The 13949-nt window shown below is 43.4% G+C and overlaps 1 protein-coding gene across 1 annotated transcript in view; it reads right to left on the bottom strand.

The window, feature by feature from the left end:
• The window catches only part of TENM2 (teneurin transmembrane protein 2), a 1025435-nt gene that overhangs the window by 89534 nt on the left and 921952 nt on the right, over nt 1-13949 (bottom strand). The window contains exons 18-19 of the mRNA XM_007447833.1: nt 9835-10096; nt 8801-9068 (exon numbers count right to left, since the gene is read on the bottom strand). Coding sequence (XP_007447895.1) covers nt 8801-9068; nt 9835-10096 — 530 coding nt within the window. The remainder of the gene's footprint in view (nt 1-8800; nt 9069-9834; nt 10097-13949) is intronic.

The following is a 13949-nucleotide window of genomic DNA, read 5'->3' as shown; positions in this document are numbered from 1 at the left end:
TCTGCTCACCCGCCGGGGCGGGCGGGGCTGCGAGCTGAGGCTCGGGCTTCGGTCGGAGCGCAGGGAGAGGACTGGGGTTGGCGGCGTGAACACAGCCGGAAGGGGCTAGTGCGCCACGGCTAGCCGGGAGGGAGTCCGGGAAAAGGTCTGGAGCTGCCGAAGGGGCAAGAGACTTCTTCTTCCCTCTTTGTTACCTGGTGCGCGAGGAGAGGGGATTAAGAGCGCTGCTTAAAGGAGCTCCGGAGACGGGCGCGAGCCGCGGCTAAAAGCGCGGACCCCAGAGACGGGCGGGAGACGCTAAGGCTGCTGCCGCCGCCGCCACCAAGAGTACTGTGTGAGAGCACAGGTCACTATCCACACCTCCCTTCCGGGGAGCCTGTGCAGCCCTCCACTGCCAGGGTCCCAGGATCCAGGCACAACTCCCCCGGGAGAACGCACGGCGCGCCTCAGGCTGGTGCAACGTCACGCCGGCCTCTGACGCCACAGGCTCGCCCCGCACTCCGTGCCCCTCCCTCCCCCCGGCCTGAGTGAGCCAGAGGCCCCGAATCAGCGGCTCCTTTAACCCCGTCCTGTCTGAGCGAAAAACAGACGCGCCAAATCCAAAGCTGAGCGCCTGGGAGCTGTGAGAACAAAGAAGAGAAAGGGAAATCTCTCCCAGCAGCCTCAGAACCAGCGGATTAAAGCTCCACAATCAACTTGATGTACCCTGCATCTGTGGAATACATGAATAGACAACGCATCATCCCAAATTGAGGAGATGGACTTTGAGAGCAAGATTTTTATTATTTTTTCCCCTTTTCCTGTTTTCGTGAGTGTGTATGTGTATTCTTCTGTGTGAGATTTTGTCTGTATAGCTTTGCTTCCACCATTTGTCCTAGGGTTCTATCCGTCTGTTTTATTTTTATTTTTTTTCCTTAATAATTATTTTTTATTTTAATAATTTTATTTTCTTTTACTTTATCTTCTTTCTTTCTTTCTTCCTTCCTTCCTACTTCTACTAATTCTTTCTCTCTACTTTTCCTCCCTTTTATTCTGAGCCGTGTGGATGAAAGGCTCTTGGTGCTGCAGCCAGGAGTCAGTGCTGTGCCTCTGAGGTGGGAGAGCCAGCTTCAAGACACTGGTCAACAAGAGACCTCCCAGCTCCACATAACATCAAACGGCGAAAATCTCCCAGAGATCTCCATCTCAACGCCAGCTCTGCACTCAACGACCAGCAAGCTACAGTGCTGGACAACCTATGCCAACCATATAGCAAAACAGGAACACAACCCCACCCACTAGCAGAGAGGCTGCCTAAAATCATAATAAGTCCACAGACACCCCAAAACACACCACCAGACGTGGACCTGCCCACTAGAGAGACAAGATCTAGCCTCATACACCACAACACAGCCACTAGTCCCCTCCACCAGGAAGCCTCACAACCCACTGAACCAACCTTAGCCACTGGGGACAGAAACCAAAAACAACGGGAACTACGAAGCTGCAGCCTGCAAAAAGGAGACCCCAAACACAGTAAGATAAGCAAAATGAGAAGACAGAAAAAAAACACCACAGATGAAGGAGCAAGATAAAAACCCACCAGACCTAACCAATAAAGAGGAAATAGGCAGTCTACCTGAAAAAGAATTCAGAATAGTGATAGTAAAGATGATCCAAAATCTTGGAAATAGAATAGACAAAATGCAAGAAGCATTTAACAAGGACCTAGAAGAACTAAAGATGAAACAAACAACGATGAACAACACAATAAATGAAAGGAAAACTACTCTAGATGGGATCAATAGCAGAATAACTGAGGCAGAAGAACGGAGAAGTGACCTGGAAGAAAAAATAGTGGAAATAACTACTGCAGAGCAGAATAAAGAAAAAAGAATGAAAAGAACTGAGGACAGTCTCAGAGACCTCTGGGACAACATTAAACGCACCAACATTCGAATTATAGGGGTTCCAGAAGAAGAAGAGAAAAAGAAAGGGACTGAGAAAATATTTGAAGCGATTATAGTTGAAAACTTCCCTAATATGGGAAAGGAAATAGTCAATCAAGTCCAGGAAGCGCAGAGAGTCCCATGCGGGATAAATCCAAGGAGAAATATGCCAAGACACATATTAATCAAACTGTCAAAAATTAAATACAAAGAAAGCATATTAAAAGCAGCAAGGGAAAAACAACAAATAATACACAAGGGAATCCCCATAAGATTAATAGCTGATCTCTCAGCAGAAACTCTGCAAGCCAGAAGGGAGCGGCAGGACATACTGAAAGTGATGAAGGAGAAAAACCTGCAACCAAGATTACTCTAGCCAGCAAGGATCTCATTCAGATTTGATGGAGAAATTAAAACCTTTACAGACAAGCAAAAGCTGAGAGAGTTCAGCACCACCAAACCAGCTTTACAACAAATGCTAAAGGAACTTCTCTAGGCAAGAAACACAAGAGAAGGAAAAGACCTACAATAACGAACCCAAAACAATTTAGAAAATGGGAATAGAAACGTACATATCGATAATTACCTTAAATGTAAATGGACTAAATGCTCCCAGCAAAAGACACAGATTGGCTGAATGGATACAAAAACAAGACCCATATATCTGCTGTCTACAAGAGACCCACGTCAGACCTAGAGACACATACAGACTGAAAGTAAGGGGATGGAAAAAGATATTCCATGCAAATGGAAACCAAAAGAAAGCTGGAGTAGCAATTCTCATATCAGACAAAAATAGACTTTAAAATAACGACTATTAGAAGACACAAAGAAGGACACTACCTAATGATCAAGGGATCGATCCAAGAAGAAGATGTAACAATTGTAAATATTTATGCACCCAACAGAGGAGCACCTCAATACATAAAGCAAATACTAACAGCCATAAAAGAGGAAAGAGAAGCAATTCTCATATCAGACCAAATAGACTTTAAAATAAAGACTATTAGAAGAGACAAAGAAGGACACTACATAATGATTAAGGGATCGATCCAAGAAGAAGATATAACAATTGTAAATATTTATGCACCCAACATAGGAGCACCTCAATACATAAGGCAAATACTAACAGCCATAAAAGGGGAAATCGACAGTAACACATTCATAGTAGGGGACTTTAACACCCCACTTTCACCAATGGACAGATCATCCAAAATGAAAATAAATAAGGAAACACAAGCTTTAAATGATACATTAAACAAGATGGACTTAATTGATATTTATAGGACACTCCATCCAAAAACAATAGAATACACATTTTTCTCAAGTGTTCATGGAACATTCTCCAGAACAGATCATATCTTGGGTCACAAATAAAGCCTTGGTAAATTTAAGAAAATGGAAATTGTATCAAGTATCTTTTCCAACCACAATGCTATGAGACTAGATATCAATTACAGGAAAAGATCTGTAAAAAACACAAACACATGGAGGCTAAACAATACACTACTTAATAACGAAGTGATCACTGAAGAAATCAAAGAGGAAATTAAAGAATACCTAGAAACAAATGACAATGGAGACACGACGACCCAAAACCTATGGGATGCAGCAAAAGCAGTTCTAAGAGGGAAGTTTATAGCAATACAAGCCCACCTTAAGAAACAGGAAACATCTCGAATAAACAACCTAACCTTGCACCTAGAGCAAGTAGAGAAAGAAGAACAAAAAACCCCCAAAGTTAGCAGAAGGAAAGAAATCATAAAAATCAGATCAGAAATAAATGAAAAAGAAATGAAGGAAATGATAGCAAAGATCAATAAAATTAGAAGCTGGTTCTTTGAGAAGATAAACAAAATAGATAAACCATTAGCCAGACTCATCAAGAAAAAAAGGGAGAAGACTCAAATCAATAGGATTAGAAATGAAAAAGGAGAAGTAACAACTGACACTGCAGAGATGCAAAGGATCCTGAGGGATTACTACAAGCAACTCTATGCCAATAAAATGGACAACCTGGAAGAAATGGACAAATTCTTAGAAAGGCACAACCTGCCAAGACCGAATCAGGAAGAAACGGAAAACATGAACAGACCAATCACAAGCACTGAAATTGAAACTGTGATTAAAAATCTTCCAACCAAGAAAAGCCCAGGACCAGATGGCTTCACAGGCGAATTCTATCAAACATTTAGAGAAGAGCTAACACCTATCCCTCTCAAACTCTTCCAAAATATAGCAGAGGGAGGAACACTCCCAAATTCATTCTACGAGGCCACCATCACCTTGATACCAAAACCAGACAAGGATGTCACAAGGAAAGAAAACTACAGGCCAATATCACTGACGAACATAGATGCAGAACTCCTCAACAAAATATGAGCAAACTTAATCCAACAGCACATTACAAGGATCATACACCATGATCAAGTGGGGTTTATTCCAGGAATGCAAGGATTCTTCAATATACGCAAATCAATCAATGTGATAAACCACAGTAACAAACTGAAGGAGAAAAGCCATATGATCATCTCAATAGATGCACAGAAAGCTTTCAACAAAATTCAACACCCATTTATAATAAAAACCCTGCAGAAAGTAGGCATAGAGGGCACTTTCCTCAACATAATAAAGGCCACATATGACAAACCCACAGCCAACATCATCCTCAATGATGAAAAACTGAAAGCATTTCCACTAAGATCAGGAACAAGACAAGGTTGCCCACTCTCACCACTCTTATTCACCACAGTTTTGGAAGTTTTAGCCACAGCAATCAGAGAAGAAAAGGAAATAAAAGGAATCCAAATCGGAAAAGAAGAAGTAAAGCTGTCACTGTTTGTAGATGACATGATACTATACATAGAGAATCCTAAAGATGCTACCAGAAAACTACTAGAGCTAATCAATGAATCTGGTAAAGTTGCAGGATACAAAATCAATGCACAGAAATCTCTGGCATTCCTATACACTAATGATGAGAAATCTGAAAGTGAAATCGAGAAAGCACTCCCATTTACCACTGCAACAAAAAGAATAAAATACATAGGAATAAACCTACCTAAGGAGACAAAGGACCTGTATGCAGAAAAGTATAAGACACTGATGAAAGAAATTAAAGATGATACAAAGAGATGGAGAGATATACCATGTTCTTGGATTGGAAGAATCAACATTGTGAAAATGACTCTACTCCCCAAAGCAATCTATAGATTCAATGCAATCCCTATCAAACTACCACTGGCTTTTTCACAGGAACTAGAACAAAAAATTTCACAATTTGTATGGAAACACAAAAGACCCCGAATAGCCAAAGCAATCTTGAGAACAAAAAATGGAGCTGGAGGAATCAGGCTGCCTGACTTCAGACTATACTACAAAGCTACAGTAATCAAGACAGTATGGTACTGGCACAAAAACAGAAAGATAGATCAATGGAATAGGATAGAAAGCCCAGAGATAAACCCATGCACATATGGTCACCTTATCTTTGATAAAGGTGGCAGGAATATACAGTGGAGAAAGGACAGCCTCTTCAATAAGTGGTGCTGGGAAAATTGGATAGGTACATGTAAAAGTATGAGATTAGATCACTCCCTAACACCATACACAAAAATAAGCTCAAAATGGATTAAAGACCTAAATGTAAGGCCAGAAACTATCAAACTCTTAGAGGAAAACATAGGCAGAACACTCTATGACATAAATCACAGCAAGATCCTTCTTGACCCATCTCCTAGAGTAATGGAGATAAAAACAAAAATAAACAAATGGGACCTAATGAAACTTCAAAGCTTTTGCACAGCAAAGGAAACCATAAACAAGACCAAAAGACAGCCCTCAGAATGGGAGAAAATATTTGCAAATGAATCAACTGACAAAGGATTAATCTCTAAAATTTACAGGCAGCTCATGCAGCTCAATAACAAAAAAACAAACAACCCAATCCAAAAATGGGCAGAAGACCTAAATAGACATTTCTCCAAAGAAGATATACAGACTGCCAACAAACACATGAAAGAATGCTCAACATCATTAATCATTAGAGAAATGCAAATCAAAACTACAATGAGATATCATCTCACACCAGTCAGAATGGCCATCATCAAAAAATCTAGAAACAATAAATGCTGGAGAGGGTGTGGAGCAAAGGGAACACGCTTGCGCTGCTGGTGGGAATGTGAATTGGTCCAGCCACTATGGAGAACAGTATGGAGGTTCCTTAGAAAACTACAAATAGAACTACCATATGACCCAGCAATCCCACGACTGGGCATATACCCTGAGAAAACCATAATTCAAAAAGAGTCACGTACCAAAATGTCCACTGCAGCTCTATTTACAATAGCCTGGAGATGGAAACAACCTAAGTGCCCGTCATCGGATGAACGGATAAAGAAGATGTGGCACATATATACAATGGAATATTACTTAGCCATAAAAAGAAGCGACATTGAGCTATTTGTAATGAGGTGGATAGACCTGGAGTCTGTCATACAGAGTGAAGTAAGTCAGAAAGAGAGAGACAAATACCGTATGCTAACACATATATATGGAATTTAAGAAAAAACAATGTCAGGAAGAACCTAGGGGTAAGACAGGAATAAAGACACAGACCTACTAGAGAACGGACTTGAGGATATGGGGAAGGGGAAGAGTGAGCTGTGACAAAGCGAGAGAGAGGCATGGACATATATACACTACGAAACGTAGGTAGATAGCTAGTGGGAAGCAGCCGCATAGCACAGGGAGATCAGCTCGGTGCTTTGTGACCGCCTGGAGGGGTGGGATAGGGAGGGTGGGAGGGAGGGAGGGAGACGCAAGAGAGAAGAGATATGGGAACATACGTATATGTATAACTGATTCACTTTGTTATAAGCAGAAACTAACACACCATTGTAAAGCAATTATACCCCAATAAAGATGTTAAAAAAAAAAAAAAAGAAACTGCGGTATATATAATCTAATACTACTCAGCCGTAAAAAGAATGAAAGCCTGCCAGTTGTGACAATTGTGGATGGTCCTTGAAGGTATTATGCTAAGTGAAATAAGTCAGAAGGAGAAAGACAGATCCTGAATGATTTCACTCATATGTGGAATCTAAAAAACAAAACAAATGAACAAACAAAATAAAACAAAAACAAACTCAGAGATACAGAGATCAGATTAGTGGTTTCCAGAGGGGAAGGGGGTTTGGACGGTGGGGCAAAATGGGTGAAGGGGGTCAGCTGTATGGTTATGGGTACTAACTACAGTTGTGGTGGTGATTACTTTGTGGTGTATACAGATGTCAAATTATAATGCTGTAAACTTGCAACCTATACAATAACAAAAAATTTGTTGCAAAAGGTAGATCTTATTTGGATTCTGATTCAAACAAATAAAGTAGTACTTTATTTTATGCTACTCAAAAGGCAACTGAAATATTGAACAATGACTGGCTATTCGATATTAAGAACTTACTGTGTTTCTTTGCTGTGATATGGCTGTTATGCTTTGAAAGTGTTTTTTAAGGATACACTCTGATGTACTACAGATGAAATGACTTGATGTTTGGGACTTGCTTCAGAAAAATATGGGAGGCGGAGGAGTGGATGAAGGTAAGGAAGAAGCAAGGTGTGTTGATAATGGTAGGAGCTGGAGTACAGGCGGTGCATTATGATATGCAGTCTTCCTTTTGATGTTGGCTATCATTTTGATATTGGCTAAAGCCTGACATAATATTTATTGAATTAGCCACTGTTTATATTTAAATGCACTCGTTACTCCAGTAACTTACTACTGTCTTTAAGTTATTAACTCCACCCATTGACGAAGCAGACCGCAAGGGCAATATTCTGAGCATTGTGTAGCCTGCTAGGGCTGTGACCTTAGGCAACTTGCTTACCCCCTCCCTCTGGTCCCATCTGCACAATGGGGATTATGAGAGGGTCTACTTGATAGGGTTATTGAGAGGTCACCCAAGACAAAGGATTTAGCACAATGCTCTGCAGCAAGGGAGTGTCTGATAAACACTGGCTGCCAATTACAGTGAAAATTTCTGAGTTTGCTGGTTTCTTATTTTGGTAACTTATTGCAGTTCTTGAAAACCACAAGCCTACTGGTGAAGAAAATACAGGATTCTGGATTTTAATGAATCCCAGACAGCTTTCTACAAGTAAGAAAATATACTGGGTAGGTTGATATGAATCCACAGCTCACAACTCTTCAAAGACGGATAACGATACGACCCTTCTCTTACGTTGGTCTTTCCCAAGTGGGAAATCACGTGATTCCCTCAGAGGCAAAGCCTGAAACATAGCATGTGGCTTTCAGCCCCCCTCTAGCTCCGTCTTCTGGTTCTCTGGTTCTGTGCCACCTGAGAGTATTCTCTCTGGAACATGATCGAGCCCCTGCCCACCTCTCTCCCCATCTCAAATAGTCTCCCTGCCCACTACATTCCAGCCACACTGGCCTATGTCTGTCCTTCAAAAACACCTCCCTTTTCTCTTTTTCTGCCAGGAAAAGAATGCCCTTTTCCTGATCTTCACACGGCTCCTTTTCATTCAAGTCTCTGTTTAAACATCACCTGCTGAGGAACCTTCCCTGAACGCCCACCCACCGTTGCCCCTCTTCCCCAGTATACAACACATTTTTATTTTCATCTTAGCACCTAACGCTGCTTGATATTTTCTTGTCCAGGCTGTGTTTATTATTTCGATCCCTCAGTAGAATAGGAAGTCCACGGAAGAGGACGCTTGTCTGCTTATGGACCACTGCCTCCCTAGCTACTAGAATAGTTCTTGGCACATACTAGGAACTCAATAAATACAGGTTGATTTAATGCATGCCTAAGTCCAAGAATCAATAAGGGGTTGAAACTGAAACATACCAACAGCGTCAGAGAGTCCGTAGACCCTTTGGCCATAGGCATCCGTCTTATCCCAGATGAAGGTGTAGGCCAGGTTGGGAGAGGCCTGGAATGACTTCTGGAAGAGGTGCCCCTCTACCGCTACCATCAGATGAACCCTGATGAGGTTCAGGGGCACCGTGGACTGGGTCATGGTGATCTTCAGCAGCGACTTGTAGCCTGCGGTCCTGGAGCTCAGGTAGCGAAGCTTCACGTTGGAACCAGGGAGCTCAATTTCTTCATGAAGAACCTGGGGAGGAAACGCAAGGTAGATCCACTGCATCAAAGGCACCCCGGCAGCTGGGCTGCTTGCAACCCAAGGCTACCTGTCTGCTGCCACCCTCACCAAAGCATCACGCCTTACGAGGGAGTGCAAGAACCACTTTCCTTTCCATGGCTGAGAAGAGAGAAGAAAACCCCCAACAACCAAAACTTTATCCTGCACTACGGAGCAAGGTGGCTGAGGTTATGGTTTTTGGATTAATAATTATTCTTGGTCACTGTTGCGTTTCTTTTTAAAACCACGCTGTTGGCAAAAGATGTAAATAAGAACAGCAGGCTTTATTGCTAGTTGCATGCGAGGAGGCCACAAGAGGCTGTAATTATATGAACCTGCAGCTTCCACCGACAATTGCTATAAAGCAACAGGGAGGCAATAATGTAATATGCCCTCTGTCGTAACACTGATGTAGATCATTAAAGCGCCTCTTATCATGTATCTCTGTGACTAACAGGAATAAAAAGCAATTTGCAGGTGGGCTGCGCATATGTGTATTGTTTTTATTCTATTAAAAGCTCCAGTGACTGCTAAAGTCTGGAAACATCTGGAATGTCCAGGAGAGATTCAGTTTTCTCTCCAGTGACTACAAATTCTACTGCGTTCTTACTTTTTGTCCCTCCCCCTTAATATGAGTTTCTGGCTTATCCAGGCAGAGAGAGATGGTGGGAGGAAGTCAGCCAGCCAGTTTGGGTCAGGGCAGTATTGAGAGTCCCACCCTGGTACCCGGTGCTCCTACCTGGGTCTCAGGCACGATGGGATTCTGCCCAGGGGCAGCGCTGAGGAAGGTGGACAGCGGGGAGGAGATGATGATTGGATCCGGCCGGACAAAGCCACTGAGGTCACAGCTGGGGATGGAGTTCTCCTCTGTCTTCATCACCAGAGTGTCCATGGCATAAAAGCTATTCCACGGCAGCCACACGGTACGCTCCTGGCTCATGAACGGGGCTCGCTCAAAGTGCAGGGTCAAGGAGGCGCCGCCATTGGCGATCAGGTCAAACCTGGAGAGGGGGTAAGTGAGCTCACTGAGAGGGGTGAACTCACCTGCAGACCAGGTAGGTGCTCTGACCTCCAGGCTGAAGGTAGTGGGAGGGGCAGAGCAGGCAGGCGAAGAACACGGGCTCTGTGGGAACCCAAACTCTACCACTTACTAGTTGTGTGACTGTGGGCAAGTTGCTAACCCTCTCTCAGCCCCCGTTTTTTCATCTGTGAAATGGAAATAATTATACCAATGTCACGGTGTGGCTGAGCGGATGAAATTTTGTGATGAATTCAACGTAGGGGTCAGCCGACTCGGCCCATGAGCTACAGCCGGCCCACGACCCGTTTTGGTAAAAAGTTTTATTGGAATCCCAGCCACGCCCACTGATTGGCTTATCCTCTCCAGCTGTTTCTGACCTACAGTGGAAGAGCCTGGTAGTTCTAACAGGAACCATATGGCATCAAAGCCTAAAATAGATACTACCTGGCCCTTTACAGAAAATGTATGTCCCCCTCCTCCCCCCCTGCCCAGGTGTAAAGCATTTAGCATCGTGCTAGGCTCATAGGAGTCTTCACCACATCGTGGAGTTACGATGATTGGATTCTAGGACACAGGGAGGGGCTCACGAAAGCTTTCTTTTCATCAACCTGTACCGTTTCTCCTTTTTTTTTTTTTTTTTTTTTTTTTTTTTTTTTTTGGTTTCACAGAACCTTAACGTTTTTTGAGATACAACTGACATATAACATTATATTAGTTTCAGGTGTACAACGTAATTCAATATTTGAATGGTCATTGTGAAATGACCACCACCATAAATCCATTCATCACCACACCTAGTTACAATTGTTTTTTTCTTGTGCTAAAAACTTTTAAGATCTGTCTCAGCAACTTTCAAATATACAGTGTGGTAACAGTAACTATAGTCACCATGTTATACATACATCCCAGGACTATATTCCTGTTTTCCTCCAGAGCTGGATGGAAGTGTATTACTAGTAAAGTAAAATAAAGGTAGTTCTTCCCCAATTAATGGGAAAGAACGTTAATGGAGAGAAGTCTCTCAATTTTGTGCTTTACTCCTCCACCGGGATCTCAACTCTTTGAGGGCAGTGGTACTCCCTCGTATACACTTCAGAATCCCCAGCAACTAGCAGAGCTCCTGGATCACAGTAGAAACTCAATGAAAATATACGGACTCACTGGCTTCACTGAATTTTGGTAACGCTTTTAGTGTTTTTCAATAGACATAAAATGAGTGAACATGGAACATATGAATATTAAGGTAAATATCATGGTGGAAGAGTTTATTCTATTAATTTGTTTATATTTTATTTGGGGGCATGCACGCTGCTGGGGACGTTTTTTTTTTTTTAATTTATTTACTTTTGGCTGCACTGTGTCTTCGTCGCTGCACATGGGCTTTCTCTAGTTGCGGCCGGAGGGGGCTACTCTTGGTTGTAGTGCGCGGGCTTCTCATTGTGGTGGCTTCTCTTTGTTGTGGAGCACGGGCTCTAGGCACAAGGGCTTCAGTAGTTGTGGTGCACGGGGTCAGTTGCTCCGCGGCATGTGGGATCTTCCCAGACCAGGGCTCAAACCCGTGTCCCCTGCATTGGCAGGCAGATTCTTAACCACCGCACCACCAGGGACGCCCGGGGATGGTTTTGTATAGGGTACAGGAGAGTCAAATGTTTTGAAGTGAAATTGTTCCTCGTTGGGATGATAGCATCAAACCACCCATGTCTGTGGCACACACCACTACACAACAGATTGTGGGATTCCTCGGAGCATTTCCAGACACATCCTGTGACTTCCAGGGCTTTGCTACCCGGACAAGCTGAAGAATCACCGATCCATGAGGTTGGATAGATGAACTGGGAAGTGGATTTAGGCGATAATTAGTCAGGAAGCAGCTGAGAGGGCTGGGGCAGCATAAGGTGGTGAGAAACATCTGATGAGGACTCAGAAATGTCCTCTGGTGTCGTCACAGGACTTACAGGGCAAGAACGCTGGCTTCTAAGAATGAACAAGCACTGAGGCAGCTCGGCATGGTACACCTTCACAGTCCTAGTGCTTTCAGCTAATTAGAATTGCCTGCACCTAGTGAATACCGAGAATATTTGGTTTCAGAGGTGACAATAGGAGGACGGGGCTACTGTGGGCTGGTGATTTTTGAAACTACCTGCAAGGCTACCTTAGGACATTAGGAGAAAAGACCAGATTCTTCACCAGAGAAAGGCAAGATTCACAGCACATGATACGTTTATGATTTTCCAGGTTCCAGTTTTATAGAAAAAGTGTTGCATCAGATTTCCATCAACCGTCTCCTCTTTCATTTGGAATAGAATACAATAGTGTGTTTCTGTGTGTTTTAAGGCTACGGTGGGTGAGTTGTTTTCCCCTTCCCACAGATTTCGTTTCTTCTTTTTATCTTTTTCTTTAAATTTCAAGTCCATGCCCAATGGATTAAGGAAACGACAGCTTTCATCTCGGTGGAGGCTGCATGGGCGCGGGTTTTCAGTCAGAAGATAATAGGGAAAGGTTGCCTCCTTCACACCGCAGGGTGACATGCTAAATGTATCTAATTAGGCTTCTCTGATTACATCCCACCCCCTCAAAACAGGAGCAAAAATAACACAACTCCTAAAGCCACAGATGAAAGCAGAAGGGGTTCACCACAGGACACTGTGGCATGTGGATCCTTGTCACCCTGCACTGCCTTTGATTTAAAATAAAATAGGAGTGAGATTCCAAGAGCTACTCTCCCTTCCTTCTGGCCTCTGCCACACTCAACACCAACACACACACACACACACACACACACACACACACACACACACACACACACGGAAAAGCATGGGACTCCTCATTTTCTCCTATCCTTAATCTATCTCTAATTTATGTTATTGCTGCCTGTGGGATACGGCTGTGGTTTATTTATATTTGTCCATCTCCACCATGCTAGTGCTAGTACAGACCATCACCACCTCTCACCAGCAGCCCTGCAACAGCTTCCCAACAGGTGTCCCCTATAGAGGCTTGCTCTATATTCCCACACTGCAGCAGGGTGATCCTTTAAAATGCAAATAGGCCACCACCATCACTCTACCATCAAGAAAGGCTTTGATCATTTTCCAAATCAAAATCGTCTTCAAATCTAGCACCAAATCCTTAATATGCCCCACGGTAGGGAGAATAATGTTCTCCCCTCCCCAAAAGCTGTGCATATCCTAATTCCCGGAAACTGGGAATATTTTATGTTTCTCATGGCAAAGGGGATCAAGGTTGCAGACGGAATTAAGGTTGCTAATCAGCTGACTTGAAGATGAAAAGCTTATTCTGGATTATCTAGGTGGGTTTAGTGTAATCACAAGAAACCTTAAAAGTAGAAGAGAGAGGCAGAAGGAGTCAGTGTCAGAGTGATTTGATGTGAGAAAGACGCAGCCCTCCACTGCTGGCTTTGAAAATGGAAGAGGGCCAGGCAGCCAAGGAATGCAGGCAGCCTCCACCTCCAGCAGCTGGGAAAAGACGAAACCACAGATTCTCCCCCGCAGCCCCCAAAGGGAACACAGCCCTACTGACACCTCGATTTTAGCCCAGACTTCTGACCTCCAGAACTGGAAGATAATAAGTTTGTGTTGTTTTAAGCCACTAGGTTTGGATAATTTGTTACATCAGCAGTGAGAAGTTAATACCTGCCCTCTAAGGCCCTACAGAGGCTGGACATTGCCCGGCTCTGCACCTTCATTTTGTACCCCTTTCGGTTCACCCCTTGTCTCTTTTCTTCTTGGTTTTCTCATGCTCGTGCTGTCACATGTCCCCCAAAGATGTTGTGACCCCTCCCCGCCGTGGCCTCACCTCCCCACCTTTTCCAG

This window comes from Lipotes vexillifer, unplaced genomic scaffold, assembly GCF_000442215.2.
Source record: "Lipotes vexillifer unplaced genomic scaffold, Lipotes_vexillifer_v1.1 scaffold370, whole genome shotgun sequence".
NCBI lineage: Eukaryota > Metazoa > Chordata > Mammalia > Artiodactyla > Lipotidae > Lipotes > Lipotes vexillifer.
The sequence above is the reverse complement of the archived record's forward strand: the minus strand, read 5'-3'. Positions and strand labels throughout refer to the sequence as shown.